We start from the raw sequence: 24,193 nt of genomic DNA, 5'->3' as shown, positions 1-24,193 counted from the left end.
ATTCGAAAGGGAAATGACTTAGGCCTAAAGTTCTGTTACGGGAAGTTTGAGCAAAAGTTTGTCTTTCGAATTCGAAGCGCGTAGGCTACTATCTTCAAATCAGTTCAAGGATGTAGCGGTAGTGAAGTTTCCCCCATTTATAAGTTGCATGTTCTTTACACAAGTAAAAAACGTCACCATCTCTTTATCTGATTTGAATCAGGTTGCCCATCCCAATACTCATTATGAGGGATTCAACAATGATCGCATGGACACAGGTGGAGAACGTATACGAATAAGAGCTGCGGAATGTCTTTTATATGAGCCACCGTGCATTTCTCAACTAAATTCCAACTTTGTTTTTGAAACTACATGTAATTTCGTTTCATTTCCTTGCACATACTCAATCCCCCTTCACATTTTCGTCTTTCCATCATTATAACATTTATTCAGTCTGGCTTCCAGTATCAGATCTTCATTGTTCACGGGAATATTGTCCGGGTATTTTTCATAGTTACTATTCCAGAAGTCTATTAAGCTTAGGCCTAAGCCACAGTTAGGCCCTACGAGTGTTTCGATACATAGCGGCCGCCCCGTGGTATCCATAGAATAATAGGCCTATACCACGAGGCGGCCGCTATGTATCGAAACACTCGTAACTGTGGCCTAAGCCTATATTATCTGAAACGACGGATCGGAGGTTACAAACTACCTCCATGCTCAAACTTTTGAATCCGTACCCGTTTCATTAGGCCTACACAATGTCTGTAGTTAGCACTTCGCTATACGAATACAGATTCATTATCGGTCATGGCACAGAAATTCACTGCTATCACGAAATACGGGGGATGGTATCATCTTTTCGGTCACACAATGGTGAAGTCAACGCTATTCAACGTTTTTGCCGTCATCTTCCTCTTTCAAATTCAAGTTGCTCTAAAGCGCTGATAAGAACAGTAATTCAACAAGTAGGCCTACAAGTCGTAAATCATCACCCTTAATAATGTTTACTAAACGTCGTCAATTAGCTGATATAAAGTGCACCCCCGTTAGCGTAAACATTTATAATGTAATCTTTAATACTCAATTGAAACGGTATAGGTTTACAGTGTAATTTAAGAAGTTGATCAATTAAGCATCGATTGCTGTTCCAATTAGCATTATCACACTGAAGCGCGTTATTTTATTGGAAACGCACAGTATAGATGAAACACGATCTTATCGCTTTATCGCTGAGCCTAATAAGGCCTGACGTTGAGAATTCGTCCATCGCAAGGTAGAGTATTTTTTGCCCTTCAGACAAACATTTATTCTATAAAGTTCCTGTATTTTGTATGTATTTCTTTGTCATTGGCGCCAGTATTAATCTCTCAGCAAGACTTGATAAGAAACATAACTTAATTCACGGTCACAGAGATAGTTTATTATCCCCCAGTACCCAATGCGTCACTTGATCCCCCAAGGGATATAGGCCAGTATAGCTGCAATAATTGTAGCCCTTGGTTGGTGGGGATTGGGCTTCTGTCGTGCGGCTCGCGCCTAAGGCGCGAGCCGCACGACAGAAGCCCAATCCCCACCAACCAAGGGCTACAATTATTGCAGCTAAGGCCAGTAGAACTGATAAGGTTATTGTGTGACAGTCCCACTTCGTGAATTTCACTATAATTCATTGTAACTGAGGAAAGCTATAAAAGCTCATCTAGAAATATTAAAAATAAAAACGATTGAGAAAAAAAATATATTGGGTTGATATCATGGTAGAAGAGCAAAATAAAAAGGAGCCTACAGCACGTGGTATTCCCAGGCGGTCACCCATCCAAGTACTAACCACGCCCAACGCAGCTTAACTTCGGTGATCGGACGAGAACCGGTGTATTCTACGTGGTATGGCCGTAGGCATTTGCAAAGGTAAAATGTACCCTATATAAATATTCTGATATACGTCCTGGGGCTCCCTAAATTTCATTAATTTTTCTGAGAAACTTCGATATAAATTTTAGTCCTCGAACATTGAACGTAATTAACGCATTCAATCATTGAAAGTATAGCTGCGAAGCGCACACTCATGCGCGCGTGTACGGTGTAGGCTTGCTGCGAATCCGTAGCCTCTGCCACTCGTACTCGGGTAGGTTGGTCATTGGAGTGGTAGGGCTCCCAGCAGTTGAACACGTCAAGGAGTGGCAGGGCTCGTTTTCGCAGCAAGGTGTAGGCCTAAGTTAAGGTGAAGGGCGACGAATTCGGACGCGCACGCGGTTTAGAACGTTTCTGCGCAGATTTAACACCAGCCTGCCGCAAATGGGTTATTTTGTTGCGCATGTGTTTAACATCACCTGTCATTGTTGAAATTGCGCTTTTACCTAATTTTTTGACCCAGTGTCTTAGAAATACATGTGACCTATAACCTTGTCATATTTTGACCCCCTAGGAAGCTGGTTTTTATTCAATATGAGCGAAAAATTAGCATTTCTCTCCCATTTACATGGCGCATATTACCCATTCACGTGGAGATATTGTAAAAAGTAGCGTGGTGACACCCTTTTATTAAATATTTAAACTTAATGGTATTATGTCAGGATTTTATTCGCAAAGTTTGGTCAAAATGACACCATTTAAAGCGACAGGAAGAAAGTTCGAAAATTATGTAGTGATTTAAATACGATATCGTCATTTTGTAATCGATACTTATGTTAAAATTTCTTTACAAACATCATGAAAATTATACATTCGATAGATATCGATCTTAAGTCTAGGTATTTATTAAACTTAACTCATTTGCTAAGCGTTTTATAATTGCTTTCTTTAGTTTAAGTGAATTATATCATTTTTATTTATTTCTAACGACGCCATTTTAACGTCCGTTTCCATGGAAACGAGCGTGGTGACCCCCATTTTTTATTTCATTTTTGCACTTGCAAAACAGCCAAGAATTTTTGTGCAAAGTTTCAAGAAAATGACACCACAACCTAATTTTGACGTAATTCGTAGTACTTCACCTTAACCACAGTCTATGCGCCCCACAGACGTGTGTACATTAGCTTTAATATACCTGAGAAGAAGCCATGTTATTGATGTAAGACAGAAACATGGAGGCAAAAGCCGATGCTGAGTTTTGATGTGCAAAACAAAAAAAAAATAATTTTACTCCTGTACAGCTCCTGAGCACTGGTAATGGTATTTAAATCGAGGAATCAAGGAAGTCGCAAGAACTTCCGAATCAAACCACTGATGGCGCCTTCAGTGGCAAATTGAGCATTTTTTTTAATGCACACCTCATACTCACCACTCTAAAATGTTCTTTTTGAAATACATTACCATGCAAAAAGGATTTTCTTTAATATATACAAAGCAAAATACTAGCGAGATTTTTATGCAATTTTTCTGATTACTCTTCCCTCAATGTTTATTGCTAAGTGTTAATTTCAATATTATATTGATTGATGATTTGGTAAATATTATTATCACTATGGAACAAAGTCCACTCTGATATTCCATTTTCATAATTTATGCACTTATATTGACAGCATCTGCAAATTACAACCATTAAGTAGGACGTCTTCAACAACACTGATCAGACTTGGTCGTCAAATTTGCAGACATATCTTTCAGGATTGCAGATTGGAATCTATTCCAAAGTATGTGCATAAGTATAACATCATGCTGTAGACATACCATTATATGAAAAGTTCTTGTGAAAGGCACTTAGCACACGCTCATAACTCAACAGTAAATCACCTGATACCAAAATCTGGCGGACAAAATTTTTACAGAATGAACAGGCAGTGAAAAACCACCATATGTTATATGGTATGGAAGATCTGTTGACCCTAAGCGATGGCAGCACTTCCAGTCTCCAATGTTACACCTGTAAAAAAATGAATTCCTCACAGCATGCTTGTCTGTAGGCACTTTAGAATACGTTTCAGTCTCCTTCAAGATTCAGTATCCTATGTCAAACACTATCCAGCATACATGCTATTCTATACTGTGTAAACACCATTCAGCATATTTTCATCAAGCATGCAATTATCCGAAATAATTTGGAAGGATCTGTGAAGCAACTACATCAATCTATCTATACCATTTTGCATTCAAACAAAGTACAGACGTTTCCTTCATGTGCAAATATTCTTTCTCATGCACACAGATAAAATTGCCAGAGACATCAATCACTGAAGAGCCAATAAAGATTAACATAAGTTTCAGGTTTCAAACACTACTACTTACTTTTTACTGCAGCCATGCATGCAAGCCAACAGACAACGCTGTGGGGATTTCTATAGAGGATCTATAAGGGTATACGCTATCTAACTGGCTCCTTCGTTCATCTTTGTTTAACCCTTTGAGTGCCAAAGTCAATTTTTGTTGCCTTTATAGAATATGACATAGCCAGCAACATTTTTCAGATCTGGACAAGTTTTTTCAGATTTTGCCCAAAATTTTGGTCAAAAATTGTAGCCGTTGACATGTTTTGTCCATTTAGTCCAAAATTATCAAAAAATTACAGAAAAATTAACAAAGATTGGTAAAATGTTACACTGAAATTTTGGTGTGAAAAATTACAGCACTCAAAGGGTTAAGAGCAAGCGGTATAAAGAAGTGGGCTAAATTTTCCTTTTACCCAATTTTTGCAAAGTTTTGACACCTTTTTTTGAACATGAAGACAGTTAAGAGGAAATAAAAATATCAACATCATTTATTTAACAGAGGATGCAATTTCCTGACTATATAACTGTAAACCTCTTTCAAAACCCCATCATAGTACATTTACTGCCAACAGGGCAAGTTTACTTGAAATTCAAGTGGAATGGAAACCTTTGTATAAGCACTTCATATAAACACTAACTGTACACCACTTTTGCTCTTTCATACACTTGGTTATATTGCAATGTGAGAAATTACTTAAGTCTTGTTTTAAATATGTTTAAAAGTAGTTGAAACTGATGTATTAGCTTTCCAAAATTTTTATATCAGATCATTCATACCATGATTTCCCTACATGAAATAAAAAAAAATGGGCAGTGTGTCAACTAATTCTATGAAGTCCTGTTCTGTATTATTAAATTCAGTATGACGGTACTACTATTGGTGCTACTTCATTACCCAGAATTAATGTATCTTCCACATTAAATACATTATTAAATGACAATACATGTGTATCTCCTTGATAATAATATAATCTTACTCAATCCCATATCAAGTTGTATAAGATTGTCCTATTAACTAAAGGCCAATTACTGCTTTAAAAGTCTGTATCATCCACTACAAATTTTCTTCACACACAAGCTTCTCAAATCTTTTACACATGCAGACACCAAACAATGATATGGGTACCATAGTGCCATAAACGAAAAAAAACCCCAAAAAACACTGTTGTAAATGAATCAATGCACAATCATCTAGGGAAGGAAATTTGAAATGTCCTCAGTTAGGATTTTATTCTTCTAACCCAACCAGTTCTGCACTGACTTTCCAAAGCCTCTCTGCAATTTCATCACTCTTCGCTGGAAGTGTCGGTTCCTTGGGCACGCAGTCACTGTAGATAAAAAGAAAACATATGGGGCACAAGTTTAGAAAACCTGTTATTTTGACATGAAAAATAAAGTTACAGTACGGTATGAGACAGAATCTGTCCTGGTAAATATATGTGGTTGGGCTCATTTTAGAATGATTCCTTCAAACTGAAATTCCAGAGTAAGTTTGTTTCCAGAAAAAAAGTGGAGGGGCCTGGGTCATATATCTCACATTCAGAATCAATGCAGACTGTGAAAACAATAACCTTTGTATTCCTTTCATGAAAACATTCAACAAATACAAATATACATGCACAAGAATTTTCAAAGAAATAACCTACGGTCAGAAGGATTATTTTAAGGATTAAGTGCACTCTTATGTTGGTTTACCTGAAATACAAGCCAGTTACATCTTTCAGACCTTCATCTACAGCACAATGAATGGAAGTCTGAGCTCCATCTACTGGGTCTTTCAGAACTATGTACGCCATAACATTCATGGCGAAGAGAGCAAGTTTGCCAAAATGACGGCCCAGTTCTGTCTTCACAACTCCTGGATGTAATGAATTCACTGTCACTCCGGTACCTGATGGAGATACAGTTACAGCAACAATGTAAGAATCATGTTTATGAAGAAGAGCCAACGACAGCACTTTATGATGTTAAAACACAAAGAATTGGCTGGCCAAAGAAATAGTCAAGGGGTCTTCAGTGGCAATGAATAAAGTGTTCTGATGGCTAGTTACTATGGATACATGTTATACATTTTGAGTTTGCTTATACTTCTTGATTACACTAATCATGCTTTTTTTATTGTTTTCCACAATAGATAAAGTAACTCTCAGAACATTTAATCAACAAACATAATGAGCTTCAGAACGCTCCTCAGGGAAAGATATTCGGACTCTCAAACTTTTACAATTCTTTTCTAATCTACCACTTGTGGGGGTTCATTTTAAAGCTCTTGGTGTATGCAAACTTTTTACCAGCTTAGTTTTTTCTAATTTGAAAATTAAATTTTTTTTCCATAGAGTTAACACAGGGATGCCGACCATTTCAAATTCCAGATATCTGAAAATCTTGGGTTTATATTTAATGTTTCTCTATTACCAAAATTTGCATGGTGACCCCCGATTTTCATTCATTTAACACGCGTTTGTGGAGGGACCGTGGTTGAAAGATTCCTTGAGGAAAGTTTGAGCAAAAGGTTTAGTTTTACACTTTCGAGGTGCATACTACCTAAAATAGCAGCATGCTTTCAGTTAAACATGTGAAAATGCCACAAATATTAAAGAGGAACTCCTGAAATTTGAACTTTTCACAACACTTGGAAAGTTCTGCTATTACAATATTCTGTCAGTGATAGTAGCAGGGTCATTAATTAGTTTATAAGACTAAGTAAGTACTGTTTGACTATCTGTTTTGTTCATTTCCATATGTCATTCCCTTGACTTTGTTGTAACAGACATCTTTTGTAACTCTTGAATATCTTTAAATTAGACTCAAAGTAGGAACATTTCTACTAAGTCTGACATTCCTAGGGCAAGTAATTTGTGAGTTTACAATTTTTGACCATTTTTACTATTTCTTAGCATTTAAGGATCATTTTTGTTCATTTATTCATGTGACAAACTTGGCTTTAACAAACTTGGATCTGCAACCCCATGTGATAAATTTACAAAATTTTAAAAAGTCTAGGTTTGGTAGTATTTTGCATTTAAATTTTTTGTCATCATTTCTGTTTATATTGAACACATTCACATAGTTTTGGAGCGATTACGTTGAGATTTTGAATCCGTGACCCAAAATACATGAACAATACAAATTTGAAGCTGATTCGTGCCACCATTTCCAAAAACCTGAGTGAAGGACAGTGTGACTAACAGACGAACAGACAGACAATGGACATTGGAGAGCTATTGCCCCTATAGCTTCTTTTGCAATATTTATAAATGATAATCAGAAGTCAAAAAGGCTCAGCATCAAACACAGAGTGAAATTGGCATTATACTTGAACCACACATACGTGTACTAGATGATTGGTTGTAGTGTACATGTACTTTATTATTGGTTTCCTTGATTGAGAATTTCATTACACCTAGTTCATGACCAAAAACACAGACTGAAGACAGAATCTGGTGTGGCTTACCTTCCAGTTTTCTGCTCAACTCTCTAGTGAACAACACATTTGCGAGTTTGCTCTGACTGTAGGCAGAAAATTTGGAGTAACCTTTTTCACTGTTGATGTCATCAAAATTGATTTTGCCATTTTCGTGTGCCTTTGAAGACACATTGATTATTCTGCTTGGCGAAGACTTCTTCAACAGATCAAGCAACAAGTTGGTCAGCAGGAAGTGACCTTGATATTCAGCCAGAGAGAGAGAGAGAGAGCGAGAGAGAGAGAGATAAATTCATCCTCCGATGTAGGTTGCCTGAACTTTTCTTGTCAATGGACTGACAATAATAATCAAAGGGCTGTGTTTGAAAGTTAAAAATAGCAGTACAAAGTATTTTTGTCTTGAAAACCTCATTATCATATACCTACATTCACGTGCCTGTGTAAAGCTATGGGAGAAAAAGCCCTCAGATCCGTGCATTTTTTTTACGTATCACGCCCTGGCCCGGTGCCCAAATATGGGCAATCACGTGCATTTCTGAACTATTTCGATTCTGGTTACTACGCGCGTTGCTATCCGCCAACGTTCCAATCGTACACAAAGCCAGCGTGAGATTAGGAAAACGTCTGCTCGCTCAGATCGTAGTTGCGCGTGGCGACAGTGGAGCCGCACAGGTAACATTGGCTTTTATTTCTAAATTCTGGTGAAATCCTGTGTATACTAAGTGCGTGCCTGTTCAGTATAAATTACCAGAAACTGACAACACGCTTTTGTCCTTCTAACACCTCGATTTCAGCCTTGATCTCTGTTGGTCATGTACAGTACGAATGTTGCTTTGCGTGTTCTAGAATTCTGCAGGTAAACAAATGACGTCATTATGTATGTCAATCCGCGACGGGAGCGGCCATCGTATTTCTGAAAAACTGACACAAATGGCGATGGATTTTTGATATCGCACGCATTTTGATCTCCCAAACAATGTTCAATATTGTGTAAACTACATATTTACCATTTCATACGGTATATGATAAAACCTTTACGGCCCTGATACGGCTTTTGCGGCCCTTGGTCGTACGGCGTAAGAGCCCTCGCACGCTCGGGCCCTTCCGCGCCGTACGACCTCGGGCCGCAAAAGCCGTATCAGGGCCGTAAAGATTAAAATCAACTACATTACTTCAATAATAGTTGATTGGAGTTGCCCATTATGTCATTATGTGAGAGTCAAATAAAGCCTGGCTGCAGCATACAAATAGGTTTACAATTTTGTCTAATTATGTTGTCAGAGCGGCTGAATCTTCACTAACATATATTCCAGGGAGGATATTTCATCATATTCCTGATATAAATACCAAAATTTTGTTATTGCTTTCTTAATCCATGTTCTAACACAGGTTAGCAGTAATAGTTTGTCAACCACTCCTTTTAACCTGTTTCAATGTTCTGACTGTGACTTAAATTTAGCTAAATTTAGTTGAGCACTTTCGGACACTGATAGTTTGCACTAAGCTAACATTCATTCAAGATGTCTGTGTAAATCAGACGAAAAATTTAGAACTACACAAACCTAATTTAAATGTGCTATCCCAATATATGCTAAATATGCTACCCCAAAAATATTTCCTTTGGTGTTGCACGTCCGACTGACCTAACCAAATTAAATTTTAATGTGTGGATGATTTGGAAAATTGTCACTTTTTTATATCCAACCTTACTATTACCTACACTGAATAGATACTTCGTCCTTGACTCAAAGCAGAAGAATTGTGCCTGAATATTGCTTACCAAGATGATTTACACCAAGTTGAAGTTCATATCCATCCTGTGTCTTCATATGGGGACAGGCCATCACACCAGCATTATTGATGAGAATGTCAAGTCTAGATTCTTCTGCAGAGAAAATAAGTCACTTTCAGGAAAGGGAGTGGGTGTGTCTTTGCTTATCATGACGATGCATTTTGTATGCAGTTACGGTCATTTTCAGCTGTATAGAATGCCGGAGTTGATTTAAATGTTTTCACAAATTGTAATTGGGTTTTGTATGTTGTTCCAAAAGTTGCTGCCCTAAGTGCATGGGGATGCAGACATAACAAATGCAGACAATGTTTATCTTTCCAAATAGGATTTGTAAATTTCTGGTTTTTTTTTTTAAATCTAACCATTTATCTGGTGTGTGGGTGAAAATTTGTTTCATTGTTTCAGTTTTCTATATTTGTGCTATTAAAACATTAACTTTTGAAGCAACTAAAATTAACAATTCAGTCATTCTCACTGTAGTGAAAATGACAATAATTGTAGGTATTCTACATGTTTGGAAAAGTGACAACCAACACATCTGCCTAGTTTTTTTTCTCAGAAAGAAATGTATGGTTAACTAATCACCACAATTTTAACATTCACAACTTTACAAATTGCTTTTAATGTGTGAAAATACCTGTCTGTATCTCCTTGGCAAAATCCCGCACTGATTGCAGGGATGATAGATCCAGTTTCTTCACAACAACGTTCTCGTTCTTTGAACTCAGTTTGACCTCTTCTGCAGCCTTGCTTGCTTTCTCCAGATCCCGACAGGCCAGTATAACCCGGGCACCTGCAGTGTATTGAGCACTTTGTTGAGAGAAATCTGATCAAGTTACGGTAAAACCATTGCAAAAGAATCTGACTTTGTTTGTCAGTGGTTTCTAAACGATCTCTATTTTTCTCATTGTTTGTACCATTAAGTGTACGGGAGTACATTCATAACAGGTTAAATTTCACAAGATCTAGGACATGGTTGTATCACTAGTCGGATGAGTAAATTTCATATTTGTTGTACCAGCAGTTGCAAGCCAGAATGTCTGCATTGGGGGTATTTTTGTTCCCATAATTTGCATATTTGTCATTTTGAGAAAATAACAAGATGAGGAAGCTGCACGCACCATACTGAATGTAAATATTTATCAACAGGAAAACTATATATAAATACATGTATTTTCAATTTTATAAACTTAAATGAACCAGTGGGATAAAAACTATGCCAATACCTCTTGCTGCCAGATCCTTTGCAGTTTCTTTTCCAATTCCCGTGTTTGATCCAGTAATGATCACAGTCTTCCCGTCAAGTCTTGCTTTGCTTGTGCACACACCACCTTTGAAATATTTCCTGAAAACAAAACAACCAAACATTTGAATGTTACTAAATTGTCTGACTTGAATGTACCACCGACAGTAAAATTTGTCTTCGGCCAAAAGTGAAATTCATAAGATGTCTCTAGTCTGCCATCTCCAACATATGAATTATCAAGTTCAACACAACTAACATTTAATAGGATGTGAAATTTTGAGATTACATAAATGACAATGTATGTGCAGTACACATACACACACTGTGTTTGCAAGCTGAACTTGAGTGAAAATAAGGAGTACCTAAGTCCCAAGCTAAAATATTATTTGTTCCTTTCTCATTCCGTATGTCTGTTACAAAAACGATGTAGTGGAACAAGTTTCTATTTTTCACATTTTGTAATTGTTTTTTAATTCGCAAGATCTGAAAACTTGACATTATATTACAAAAAGGGGAATATTCATATGAGGAGATAATCCTGAACATGCAGCTAGATGACATTTTATAGGTTAACTGTTCATCACTGTACAGTGTGATAATAGAATGTCATTATGTACAGAGTCTAAAACTTGGGATATTCTCAACCTGATTGGCTGTTCGGAAAAAAAATCAAATACGAACAATAGGTTTCAGCCAATAAGAGATGTTTGCACATTAGCCCAAACATATTGTACTGTGTCTTTGGCACAGTTTTAAACCTGACCTTTTTCTTGGCAATGCCCCTTACATGTGCATCTTTTGCCTGTCACGCTGAAAATCAAATTGTGGCCATAAGACATGCATGCCTAAGTATGCTAGAAATAGATTATGATTAGATAAAAATATCATTTAAAAATGAACAACTCTGGCTCCACTTCAACTCAAGGAACACACACCCAAAACGTGATAATGTCAAAGTGATTGAAAGAGTGACGATCGTTTTCCCTCTAAGGGACTATGCTGTAAAATAATGTGAGGTTTAGAAAATTTAGTGAATTGGAAAATAACTTTAGTGCAATCACTGCTCTCGTTACTCTTGACCAATGACAGCCATGCTTACAATAGCCTATTCCTTAGCAGTGCTTTAATCAATTATCTTTATTGAAGAAAATTTTAACTTATTTTTGTATCACACTTTTATTGCCACAAATGTGATGTAAATCCTATATTTACAAGCAAGCAATAAAAATATTATTATTATTATTATTATAATGGCTCGAATCAGGCGGCCAAGTCGGGCCGAAAGCAAGCTATTCATCAATCATGGCTAATCTTGCTATTAGAGGGAGATATTCAGCGAATCCAGCATGAGCGCACCGTGTACTGACCGTTAACTCTGAGGGACTGTGCTGACAGTGACACTGTGACTGTGAGTGACGTACGTGCAGACTCTGCAGAAGAGCACTGCGGGGTAGAACGTAAAGACCAATTAACGAATACATGCAACTCTCATTAGTGTGCCCCATCTTCATGGCCTGACATAATATTCACTTGTCTCACCTGAGGTAGTACATCCCCCCAACTGCTCCTACACCGGCGGCAACAGGCGCTGCGTAGGCCATTTTGATTCTGTGGTGACGGTCCCTTGATCGATGAGCGAGATAGTGCTCCCACCTTGGTTGCGTGTTACATTACGCAACACATATGCACAGTTTCGAGCCGATCGATTCACTGTTGAAGGTAGGTACGCTACTCCCTTCATGAGGATACTGGACAGTTGGCGGAGTTTCATTGTCCGTGTCACTGTAACCCCATATTACAGTAATATCGTTGGAGATAAACTAATTTTTGTTTTAATTCCGATCAGTCCTCTTGAATATATTATTATTAGCCATAGATGACCGAAGGACTGTTATAAAAACTTGCACCGTAACATTTTCCCCACCATTGTGAAATGGTGGGGACCCATAAGCTTAGGCTGCGTTCGTTAACACGTAAAGGGGGGGGGGGGTTGAAAAAACATTGATGGTACATATTGTGGGCAGTCTGAAAGGGGATACCCCAAGTTTGCCGCCTTTTTATTCTCTTTACCAACCATTTTCAATAAAAAAGAGAATTGAAAAACCATGCTGAATATATTTTGCATCATGTACAATTTTACCAGCAGGTAAAGGGAAGTCACGTAGTTTCCTTTGGAAACTAAGTGACTTCCCCTTAATGCAAATTTATTCCAGTGATCAGTTTGGCTTTTTTTACAAGAAAAGACGACAAGATTTTTGCCTGTGCAAAATTGAAATGTGCAACCTGTGACCGCCTCTGTTGACCAAAGGTTTAATGTTTATTTGGGGGGGGGGGGGGGAGCTTCAAAATTTTATGAGTTTGAAAGGGGGTATTTAAACATTTGTCGAAGGGAGGTTGTAAATCAGAGAACATTTTCTTGAATCTGCCACCCCTGCAGAGGTGTTTGAGAACATAGCCTTAGAGTCTGGGGATACAGCCTTACTTTTCTCCAGTCTACCATGGTAGACCACTCTGCAGTGACAATATCAGGGACCTGCCAACAATCTTGGGAGGTGGTCGTGAGAAACAGGGAAAGATATGCCTAACGCCAAAAACTTGTGCCTTTCTACTATTGAAAAAAACAAATTTAACATGATATGAAGAAAATAAAGTTTTCATGCTGTACCAGTAACTCCTAACAAAAACGTGAAAAGAAAACAAATGCATGTATTCTGAGAGGCCTCCTCAAATATCTGTAAGGTGTCCCTTCACTAGAGGTTTGCAGCAAATATTTATAAATATTCTGATATTTGATATGCATGGTTCAAGCTGGGTCACACCCTCTAAGGTATTTATATTCATTTCTTCATTTTGTTTTTAGGAGCTGGAAAACTGGTTACATTGAAAAGGTTAGTGACATTCTTGCTCTTTGAACAACAAAGTTCAAAATTACAATAAGATGAACAATAACTTAGAAGTGCTTTTAGGGTGGGAAAACTTAGGTCTGCAATAATGTTTTCCAATAGTTTCAAGCTGTGAATATTTTTTTGTGTATATCTTTGATGTTGAATACCAACATAATTGTTGGTTCAATTATCATATGCAAGTGGGCCGCTTGTTCAGGATACAAGATTGCTGTAATGGTAACCCTGATTACCTGTTAACAGGTCCACAATCAAAAATGATACTTCAATGGGCTTTGGGCCAGGCCTCGGTGGTTAAAGTATAGAATCACATCATTCTAGCATCTTCTGCAAGTCATGGTAGTGGCTAAAACTTTCTTATAGCATTGCCGCTGCTTGGAATGTGGTAAAGCATGTCGTTACACTCATCCTTTTCAAATCAGATTATTTTTATCCACTTTTTGAATACATCATAGGCTACACCAGACAAGTGAAAGGTGATATTTAATTTTATTTATTTGAAAAATAGCATAAGGGATGGACCATTAGATAGGGGGTGGTCAAAAACAGAAAAAAAAAATTTTCAGAGCAGAAAGTTAGGAAAAAAAAATCTTCAAACTAGTTTGCAAAATAAAGAAAAAATAAATAAGAAGACAAATGTGTAAAAAAAAATCTGCAAAATCTGCAAAAATCTTTAAAATCTTGAATTTTTTAAAGATTTTACCGACAGGAAGCAGCTTTCTGTATTTTTAGTACATCCTTTCAGGCACATTTTTAATTTTATTGTATACATTTAGAGTGACTGTATCCCTTATACTGGAAGTTGTGATCATCTTATCTTTTCAGGACTTTTGTATTCTGATCACTTGAAAATTATAAAATTATAGAGCCTGTTTTCTGCTTGTTTCCTGCGTACAAACCAAGCAGGTACACTAAGTAAAACATTGAAACTATGGTGTGGTTGTCAAGACAGAAAGTTATATTTGCCTTTTAAGATCAAGGTGAACAGATGCAGGTCACATCAGATTCATTTTTTTCACAGCATTTTATTGCAATGATGAATGCAAGAATGGGTGAACAAGATAAATGTATGTCTGTCGCCGCTATGTTTTCGTTTTCAAAAAATGTAATCTTCATTGAAATCAGTGAACTGGAATAAAAGTTATGGAACACTGTCTCAGATTTCTTTTCCTTTGAGTTTTTTATACGAAAGAAATCTGAAAAAATACTCCCCAAGTGCCACCAAATAACACAATTTTAATCTCTGTTTTTCAAAAGCTCCAATGGCAGGAGGGGGGACACCCCTCTCCTGACCTCCCCCCGACCGCTTATCGCACCACGTCTTCGCCCTCTTGTAAATAAATCCTTGGGAAAACACTGTTTCTCTATAGCAAACACTGAATAAATCTGCATGACTAGTCGTTTGTGTGTAGCAAATGCTGAATGACAATTATCTGAAGAATTTTTCCACCACAAAAACAGTGCATGGTTTTAACAAATCTTAAGGGACTTGTGTAGCAAGTTTCAAAGAAATTGGACAAGCCCTTTCAAAGAATACAGATTTTTTGACCATAAATGGCATAAATTGCCTTAATAAAGACAAATATTGAAATTTCACCACATCTATACATATCCAATCAATTTGGACAAGCTGCTACAGAGAAATAGATGTTTGGATCAAAAAAAGGGCAAAAATTGTCCCAAAAACACAAATATGCAAATTTCACTATATTTTGCAAACAGCTTCTCAGGTTGTCAACAGATGATCTGCAACATTTCGCAAAATCTATCAGCAATATAAATCACTAGGCCATATGTATGTTGGGGTTACAGCACGCAATCTTATTTGCGCTAGTGATATGGATGTACATTGTATCCTCAGACAGCGTCGAACTAAAAAAAATTATAAATCTGAAAATGTACTCGAAAAAAAAAATTAGCACAGCTTTTCTCATTTGGAAAATTTTTTTTTAAAGAAATTTACAATTGTAAAAAAATTTCACAATTTCATTATGACCACCCCCTCCCAAGATCTAATAATCCGTCCCTAACAAGAGAAAACGTACATTTACTCTATTTTACATGTATATATATTCCTCTCTTTTTTTCATAAATTAAATGCTTCATGACGTTGATTTTCTTATTTCTCAGAAATTTAAGCCCTTGCAAATATTATTTCTCTGTTTATATGGCATACCGTACATCCCAGTGACTTTGATATTCATTACTCATATTTTTTTTATTTTTCAAGGAAAATCATGAGTGGAGGACTTGAACTTCCAGTAGTAGTTTCTATCTCAGTTGGTTTGCTGGGATTAGTCTACCTCATGAAGTAAGCAACGCTATTATCAATTTACTCTTTTTCTTTCCTAACAGCATGTCTTAGCTAAGAATGAGTAGATGCAGTATTGCACAGCCATATGGTCTGACAAAACTGCAGGAACAGATGATGGAAAACCGGTCCAGTACAAGAAATCAAACAACAGGCAATCAGAATCTTTTGGCAATGCATAGAAGTGTTGTTAATTTACAGATGAAATCCTATTTGACTGACGTCAGAAATCTGTCCCTGGAAGACTCTTGTCCTGAGTACAGGAAATTTAGTAAAGATGGGTTTTGACAAAGCAGTTCACCAAAATGATTTCAAGGTGTAGTGGATGAACTTTTTAATGACAAAATTCAAGACAATTGTCAGTGTAATATTCCAACGATGTTTGGTCTAAACTCTCCCAACAGTTCTTTGTAGTGAGACAAAAGTTAAGAACACTTATTGTTGATTTTGGCTTTGCATGAGAAAATTTAGTTAAGTTCCTTTTTTATCCAACCAAATACAAATAGTGTTTTACAAAACTTACTTAAATCAAGCAGATCATTGTTCCATGTATAACATACTATGAAGAAAAAATAACTGCCAATGCATCTTTGGGTAGAATTAGATGTAAACATTTTTTAGTCGTCCGGGGGGACTTATAGGTTTGGTCATGTCCGTGCCTCCGTGCGTCCGTGCGTCCGTCCGTGCGTCCGTCCGTTCACGCAGATATCTCAGAGACGCCTGGAGCGATTTCGTTCAAACTTGGTACAAGGATAGTACCATACCTCAAACAGATGCACGTCGATTTGTTTCACAATGCGATCAAATTTGGCCGTGGTAGAGGACTTTTTAGTTTTCACCTCCATAGACTCCCATGTATAAGGCAGACCATAGACTCCCGTGTATAAGGCAGTCCATAGACTCCCATGTATAAGGCAGACCATAGACTCCCATGTATAAGGCAGTCCATAGACTCCCATGTATAAGGCAGTCCATAGACTCCCATGTATAAGGAAGTCCATAGACTCCCATGTATAAGGCAGTCCATAGACTCCCATGTATAAGGCAGTACATAGGCTCCCATGTATAAGGCCAAGATAAATAAAAATTTAGTTTCTCATCGTATTCATATTGCAAAAAGGATGCAGTGACACAGTTTTTAGTCCCCACAGATAAAGTCCAGGGGGCTCATAGATTGGGTCATGTCAGTCCGTGAGTCCATCCGTTCACGCAGATATCTCAGACACTTTGACAAAATGTCATGTGACCTTGGTGACCTTTGACCTCGAATATACATATTTGTCCATAACTCAGTAACCACAAGTGGTAAACCTTTCATATATGGTATGATGGGACACCCTATGACGCCACATATTGTACCTCATTAATTATGTGCATATCTAATTTTGAGCGAGCCAATAGAGCTAGAGGTCTGAATTTTGGTATATATGGATAACTTAGCAAAACAATTTTTTTGACAAAATGTCACGTGACCTTGGTGACCTTTAACCTCAAATATACATATTTGTCCATAACTCAGTAATCACTAATGCTACACCCTTCATATTTGGTATGATGTGACACCTTATGACACCACATATTGTACCTCATTAATTATGTGCATATCTAATTTTGAGCGAACCAATAGAGCCAGAGGTCTGATTTTTGGTATGTAGGGATAACTTAGCAATACAATTTTTATGACAAAATGTCAAGTGATCTCAATGACCTTTGACCTCAAATATACATATTTGTGCATAACTCAGTAACCACAAGTGCTACACTCTTCATATTTGGTATGATGGGACACCTTATGACGCCACATATTGTACCTCATTAATTATGCACATATGTAATTTTGAGCGAGCCAAAAGAGCTAGAGGTCTGATTTTTGGTATATAGGGATAACCTAGCAATACAATTATTTTGAAAAAATGTAATGTGACCTCAATGACCTTTGACCTCAAATATACATATTTGTCCAAAACTCAGTAACCACAAATGCTACACCCTTCATATTTGGTATGATGGGACACCTTATGACACCACATATTGTACCTCATTAATTATGCACATATCTAATTTTGAGTGAGCCAATAGAGCTAGAGGTCTGATTTTTGGTATAAAGGGATAACTTAGCAATACAATTTTTTTGACAAAATGTCACGTGACCTTGGTGACCTTTGACCTCAAATATACATATTTGTCCAAAACTCAGTAACCACAAATGCTACACCCTTCATATTTGGTATGATGGGACACCTTATGACACCACATATTGTACGTCATTAATTATGCACATATCTAATTTTGAGTGAGCGAATAGAGCTAGAGGTCTGATTTTTGGTATAAAGGGATAACTTAGCAATACAATTTTTTTGACAAAATGTCGTGTGACCTTGGTGACCTTTGACCTCAAATATACATATTTGTCCATAACTCAGTAACCACAAGTGCTACACCCTTCATATTTGGTATGATGGGACACCTTATGACGCCACATATTGTTCCTCATTAATTATGCACATATCTAATTTTGAGCGAGCCAATAGAGCTAGAGGTCTGATTTTTGGTATGTAGGGATAACTTAGCAATACAATTTTTTTGACAAAATGTCACGTGACCTCGGTGACCTTTGACCCCAAATATACATATTTGTCCATAACTCAGTAACCACAAGTGCTACACCCTTCATATTTGGTATGATGGGACACCTTATGACGCCACATATTGTACCTCATTTATTATGTGCATATCTAATTTTGAACATGCCAATAGAGGTAAATGTATGATTTTTAGTATATAGGGATAGACTATAGGATAGAAATTTTTTGACAAAATGTCATGTGACCTCGATAACCTTTTACCTAAAATACACGATTATGTCAATAAATAAGTAACCACAAGTGCTATGTCCTTTATATTTAGTAGGATGGGAGACCTTATGACAACACATGCTTTACCTCATTAATTATGCCCATATATAATTGTGGGCAAGCCAATAGAGCTAGAGGTCTGAATTTTGGCATATATGGATTAATTAGCAATACAATGTTTTTTTTTCAAAACGTCACGTGACCTTGATGACCTTTGACCTTGAATATGCATATATACGCATAACTCAGTAATCACAAGTTCGTTACGCTTCAATTTTGATAGGATAATAGACTTTAAGATGTCACATCTTGTACCTCATTTATCATGCACATATGTATTTCTTGGCTGGCCAATACAGCTAGAGGTTTGATCTTTTTTCCCGATTTAGAACCATAACTTAGACATGCCTCTTGTTTCAAATTGGGAACAATGACATAGACCTATGTGTCCATAGATCTGAACATATACACTTTAGTGATACTTCTTAATGACCTCGTTTCCCTGCCCCCTCAAGACCAATACTCCTATTACAAGTGGGGACTATGTCATTGTCAATGACTTGTTTATCTTATTATTAGAAGAAATACATAAATTCTCTTTGTAGAAATTATTTCAGAGGTGGTGTGTGCAAAAGCAAAGCAAGGCTTGGTGGGAAGACTGTTATCACAACAGGAGCAAACACAGGGATTGGCAAAGAAACAGCCAAGCTAGGAGCTGGCAAGGAGGGGTAAGGAATACATATTTATTATAACATACTGTCCTGCACTTCACTCTACTGTCTATGTTTATAATGAGGTTGATGCACTGAGGGACTTTGCAGAATCTTTGATTCAAGTGACCTTCATATCATTTTACATGATACCAATGGATATAACATAGCGATACAAGGTACTTGTTTTTCATGATGCCATTATCTCTAAAAGATCATTTTTTGGCTTCAGGGCCGTAGTGATAAGTAATTGAAAGATAAAGTTACTGGGAAATGCTGCATCAAATTTTCATGTGGATGACGATAATGAGAAAACAAATATTCATAAAATGCTACTCATTAATTACTTCATGTACTTTCTCAATATTCAAACCAGCATTTTCGTCATTCCTAAGATGTGACTCAGCACTTAATCCATAAAGGGACAATATCTGTAACTTTTCATACTATTTTAATAATTTTTACTCTTGGAAACAGGTCCATCTTCTCTTGCTTTTCCCCTTAATGCATCTTTCATGTTATCCTTGCCAACACCAGGCATCACAAATAAATTCTTGTCCAGATTAAAATTCTGTTGTCAACATCAACATATACACCGTACACAAATATGTGATATGTTAACAACTAGAATGATACTCATTTTGCCGTGATTTTGAGAGTACCGTAGAACAAGAAACTATACTTACAAACAGAAGTAAGGAAGAAGGTAAAACTGATCCAGCTTATTCAGCTTTACTTTGTACCCTTTATGTTTACTAGCATTTCAAACTGATATCCACAGACAAGATAGATTCAGGTTTGATGGGTATTTGTTTGTTTGTTGTTTGTTTGCTCTTGAATTACTACACCAGGTGGCCATGTGATACTTGCCTGCAGAGATCTCACCAAAGGAGAAAAGGCATGCAAAGAGATCAGACAACATGTTGCAGATGCTGATCTAGTCGTGAAGAAACTTGACCTTGCATCACTGCAGTCAGTGAGGGCATTTGTCAAAGAAATTCAAGAGGGTAAGGATATTAATTGCAAGCTGTCTGACAATCACTATTTATCGAGGTTGTGTATCTTCTTGAGTTAAAATAATACAGCAGATCTACAAACACAGTCATGATTTTGATGTTGTCTCACATTTTGATTGGCAATATCATCATTACAAGTGATGAAGAAATTGCACCATTCTTGACACGCAAGTTTCGAAGATTTTCTTTGCAAATTGTTAAAATTTGTGGTTTTTTGTTTCACTGGTATGTATTAAAAAAAACTTGCCACACATGACTCAAAATCTTCTTTATTGTCTTCTCTTGAAAATTAATTGAAACGTAATGCTTCATTTCTTTCTAGGCTATCAGAAAGTTTACCATTGAGAGCGTTCAACATCAATACCGAAAATTATAAGGTGAAATAGCTGGTTTAGGCAGACACTGACTGCGCCTCTCAATGAACTGATGCTTGCTTTCCATACTGTCTTTTCAGAAGAAAGTCATCTTAACATATTAGTCAACAATGCTGCTGTCTTTTATCATCCTTTCTCAAAAACTAAGGAAGGCTTTGAAATGCACTTCGGAGTCAACCATCTTGGTAAGAAAAAAACAAAATTTGACATATTTTTTCCAGAGCCTACAGAACATGCATACTTTTTCTCACACACCTAATCTGTTCTAGGTTTATAATTGTGTGGATATTTTTTCCAAAAGCCTGGCAATTTAGCTTTTTCTTCCAAAATTTTCACTGTACATATCATGTTTTTAATTTTTGATCACCCATTCCAAAGCTCCGGGGGGTCTATCTCTTAACATATTTTTGTTGTATGTCCATAGGTCACTTTCTGTTGACTGTCTTGTTACTGGATTTACTGAAGAAGTCTGCTCCAAGCCGAATCGTGGTTGTGTCGGCTCGGCTTCATGAATATGGCAAGATTGACTTTGAGAACCTGAATAGTGAAAGAGAGTACAACCGTCGCGTGGCTTACTCTCACAGCAAGCTTGCAAATATTCTGTTCACAAGACAACTCAGCAAGCAATTGGCAGGTATTTGCAAGTGCTAGGCTACGACGCACAGAAAAAGCCATGTTCTTCGCGAAGAGCATGGCTGCACCTGTCTAATTTCACTACTGACATGATAGATTGAAGTTACAACAAACAGTCTATTTGTTGATTATTTGTGTCCTATTGATCATCTATTTGTTGATTATTCGATCATCTATTTTTTTTCCAAACAATGTTGATACCCAGTACCACAGACAGTACAAGCTATTCTTTACTGTCTCTGCTATGTACTCCTTGTCGCAAATTGTTGTGCATGATGCACATTTATCACTTGAACTGGTATATTACCAAAATTGTGAATACATCTCAATCCTGACTGCAATAAAATTTAAAGAAAATTAATTTTTACCTGGTGCTGTAAATACATATCTGTGTACAATACATTTTTTGTAATTCTTGAAAAGTTTGAGTCACACCTTGGCAAATTTAGTGCAGCAAACAGACTATAAATAGTCACTGTCCAGATGTTTGTAATTGTAAAGTTGTGTCTACTTTTACTACAGCAGTAATCAAAGTAATAAAATTGCCATCGCATAAGATTCTTTGGTTAGTTGGAAGGTTGGAAGTTAGGATAGTCAGCCCACTGACTCATTCTCATTTTCAGTCTGTGGCATACTTTCTATGATGATATTTTTCCAGGTACGAATGTGACTGTGAATTGCCTTCACCCAGGTGTATCCATAAATACAGACCTAGGTAGACATATTCCAATGGCCAAAGTACTGAACTTCCTTGTGACCCCTTTACTGTGGATATTTTGCAAGACTAATGCGGATTGTGCACAAACATCAGTCCACTGTGCTGTGGCGGAGGAACTTGATGGTGTTTCAGGGCTTTATTTCAGGTATTATGAATTTAGAACGAATCATTTTAGATTAAAACATTGATTGCTTAACTGAAAAAAGTTACTGTGACTGCCCTCTTAAATTATTGAATTTGATATCATGTTATTCTGTGCCTCTGCATTTTGTGTAGACAAAAGCTGGACATGCCAGAGAATTGTTTGTCAGTGAAAGGGCTAGAATGATGAGTATTACAGGCAAGAATAAATTCACATCCAAAATTATTGGTGTCACATTCTTTTGTTGCAGTGACTGCGCTCCACTGGAACCTTCAGCTGGGGCAAAAGATGATGATGTTGCCAGGAGACTATGGGACATCAGTTGTAAGATGGTGGATGTAAAAGATGAAAACCAGTGAGAAGAGCTTGCAGCATGCTGACAGCTGTTCTCTGGTTAACTGTGTCATTTCTTGATCTCAAAAGATGGCAGAATAGTTTTCTGAATAGATTTTATAGTAGCACAACCCGGTATGTTATTACTTATGTTTAATCCAGGTTTGCAGTCACGTTGTTCTTTTAGTAACGATTGACCATGACCTCAGCTGCAAGGTGAGAAGGGCAGCAGCAGTCTAATATGTTGCACTGAATCGTGTTTTTCATATGGGTGTATAACCACTAGAATTGACAGTTGAATTACACACAAGAAAACAGAATGACTATATTCTCTTTACAAGATCAACAGTGTACCTCAAATCTCTGAAGATCATTAAGTTTTTTTAGACATAGTCAACGTTACAGAGCCAGAAAATTCTTCCAAATAATGAACATCTTAAACTTCTTTAATTGCACCACAAACACTTATATAACCTGTATGTATGTTTGCAGTTGTAATAAATGACATTATCTATTGACATAATGTGCGGCCCTTTTTTTTCTCTTTAATCTCAACTTTCTTCACAATCTTTGTCCATGAGATGGGATGCAACAATGGTCCCCACATTATATAATTCAGCCCTGTTGGAAATGTACATTTCATTTATATTCAGTGTTGAATGTTCATTGATGGCTAACATCAGTAGAGTTTCTGCTCAGTCTCATGAAATTGCTGCCAACATCACAGTCTCTCTATAAATTTCTATATGCTAATATACCCTAAATGAGACATTTTTGAGAAGTTCAAATTCACTTTATTGCATTTCAAGATCTCCGGCTCATATGTAAGTGAGGATTACATGAAGTGAGGTGTGACAAATATGTAAGTGTTTAGAATAAACATAAACATAAATACATACATACATACATACATACATACACACACACATACATACATACACACACACATGCACATACATACATACGTACATACATACGTACGTACGTACGTACGTACGTACATACATACATACATACATACATACATACATACATACAAGCATGGAAATGTCCATCAGAGCTATTATATCATCTTTTAACCAACTGTATAACAGCTGTTGTTTGTGCTCAAAAGCTTTATTTAGAAAAATGCAAAAGACAAAAGTTTTTTAAGTTACTGTGCTCACATACTTAGTTTCACAAATTTACAGAAGTTTGGCTTCAATGAGAATTCTTCTGTTAGATATTGGTTTCTAAAATCTGAATACACTGGATGCACTGAAAGATAGTGGTGTTCATCTTCTACAACTTTCTTTGTGAACAATTTACAAGGCCTTGCTGTGAGATCAACATTTTTTTTTTGCCTTTGAGAGAAAACAAAACAGAGGAGACAAGTAAGCAATGGTATCATTTTATGACAACATAGTTTAGATATTTCTCAGACTAAAGCATGCTTTATTGTTGCAAATAAGTACGAAGTTTTGGTTTCAGAGAGCATTTACCATTGTTGAGAAAGTTATATTTGTAATGAGGTGAAAGATGCCCGGTATGGCAAGTTATTTTGACGGATTGC

At 36.8% G+C, this 24,193-nt stretch overlaps 1 protein-coding gene, 1 non-coding gene and 1 pseudogene across 2 annotated transcripts; 1 reads left to right on the top strand and 2 right to left on the bottom strand.

Annotated features, from left to right (window-relative positions):
* Positions 1 to 1,758: 1,758 nt before the first annotated feature.
* Positions 1,759 to 1,877, bottom strand: LOC139150737 (5S ribosomal RNA). Its single transcript, XR_011556274.1, has one exon. It is a non-coding gene; the product is annotated as a 5S ribosomal RNA (ribosomal RNA).
* A 2,777-nt stretch (positions 1,878 to 4,654) lies between these two features.
* On the bottom strand, positions 4,655 to 12,311 carry LOC139149823 (retinol dehydrogenase 13-like). Its single transcript, XM_070721816.1, has 7 exons — positions 12,186 to 12,311; positions 10,627 to 10,745; positions 10,038 to 10,193; positions 9,389 to 9,493; positions 7,639 to 7,848; positions 5,880 to 6,075; positions 4,655 to 5,512 (listed from the first exon to the last, which is right to left on the bottom strand). Exons 1-7 carry the CDS (start codon positions 12,245 to 12,247, stop codon positions 5,413 to 5,415), a joined length of 948 nt encoding a protein of 315 aa, XP_070577917.1. The 5' UTR covers positions 12,248 to 12,311; the 3' UTR covers positions 4,655 to 5,412.
* On the top strand, positions 12,229 to 23,575 carry LOC139149822 (retinol dehydrogenase 12-like; annotated as a pseudogene).
* The last annotated feature ends 618 nt before the right edge of the window (positions 23,576 to 24,193 follow it).

This window comes from Ptychodera flava, chromosome 14, assembly GCF_041260155.1.
Source record: "Ptychodera flava strain L36383 chromosome 14, AS_Pfla_20210202, whole genome shotgun sequence".
Lineage (NCBI taxonomy): Eukaryota > Metazoa > Hemichordata > Enteropneusta > Ptychoderidae > Ptychodera > Ptychodera flava.
Note: the sequence above shows the minus strand (reverse complement) of the source record. Positions and strands in the feature narration are given on the sequence as shown.

Bases quoted from the DNA above. Each gene is read 5' to 3' on its own strand.
- LOC139149823 (XM_070721816.1), bottom strand. From the start codon at position 12,247: ATGGCCTACGCAGCGCCTGTTGCCGCCGGTGTAGGAGCAGTTGGGGGG. The intron at 9,494-10,037 runs GTATTTTCACAC...TTTTCTCTGCAG, and splicing joins TGCCAAGGAGATACAGACAG to AAGAATCTAGACTTGACATT. The intron at 6,076-7,638 runs GTAAGCCACACC...TATCTCCATCAG, and splicing joins GTTGAGCAGAAAACTGGAAG to GTACCGGAGTGACAGTGAAT.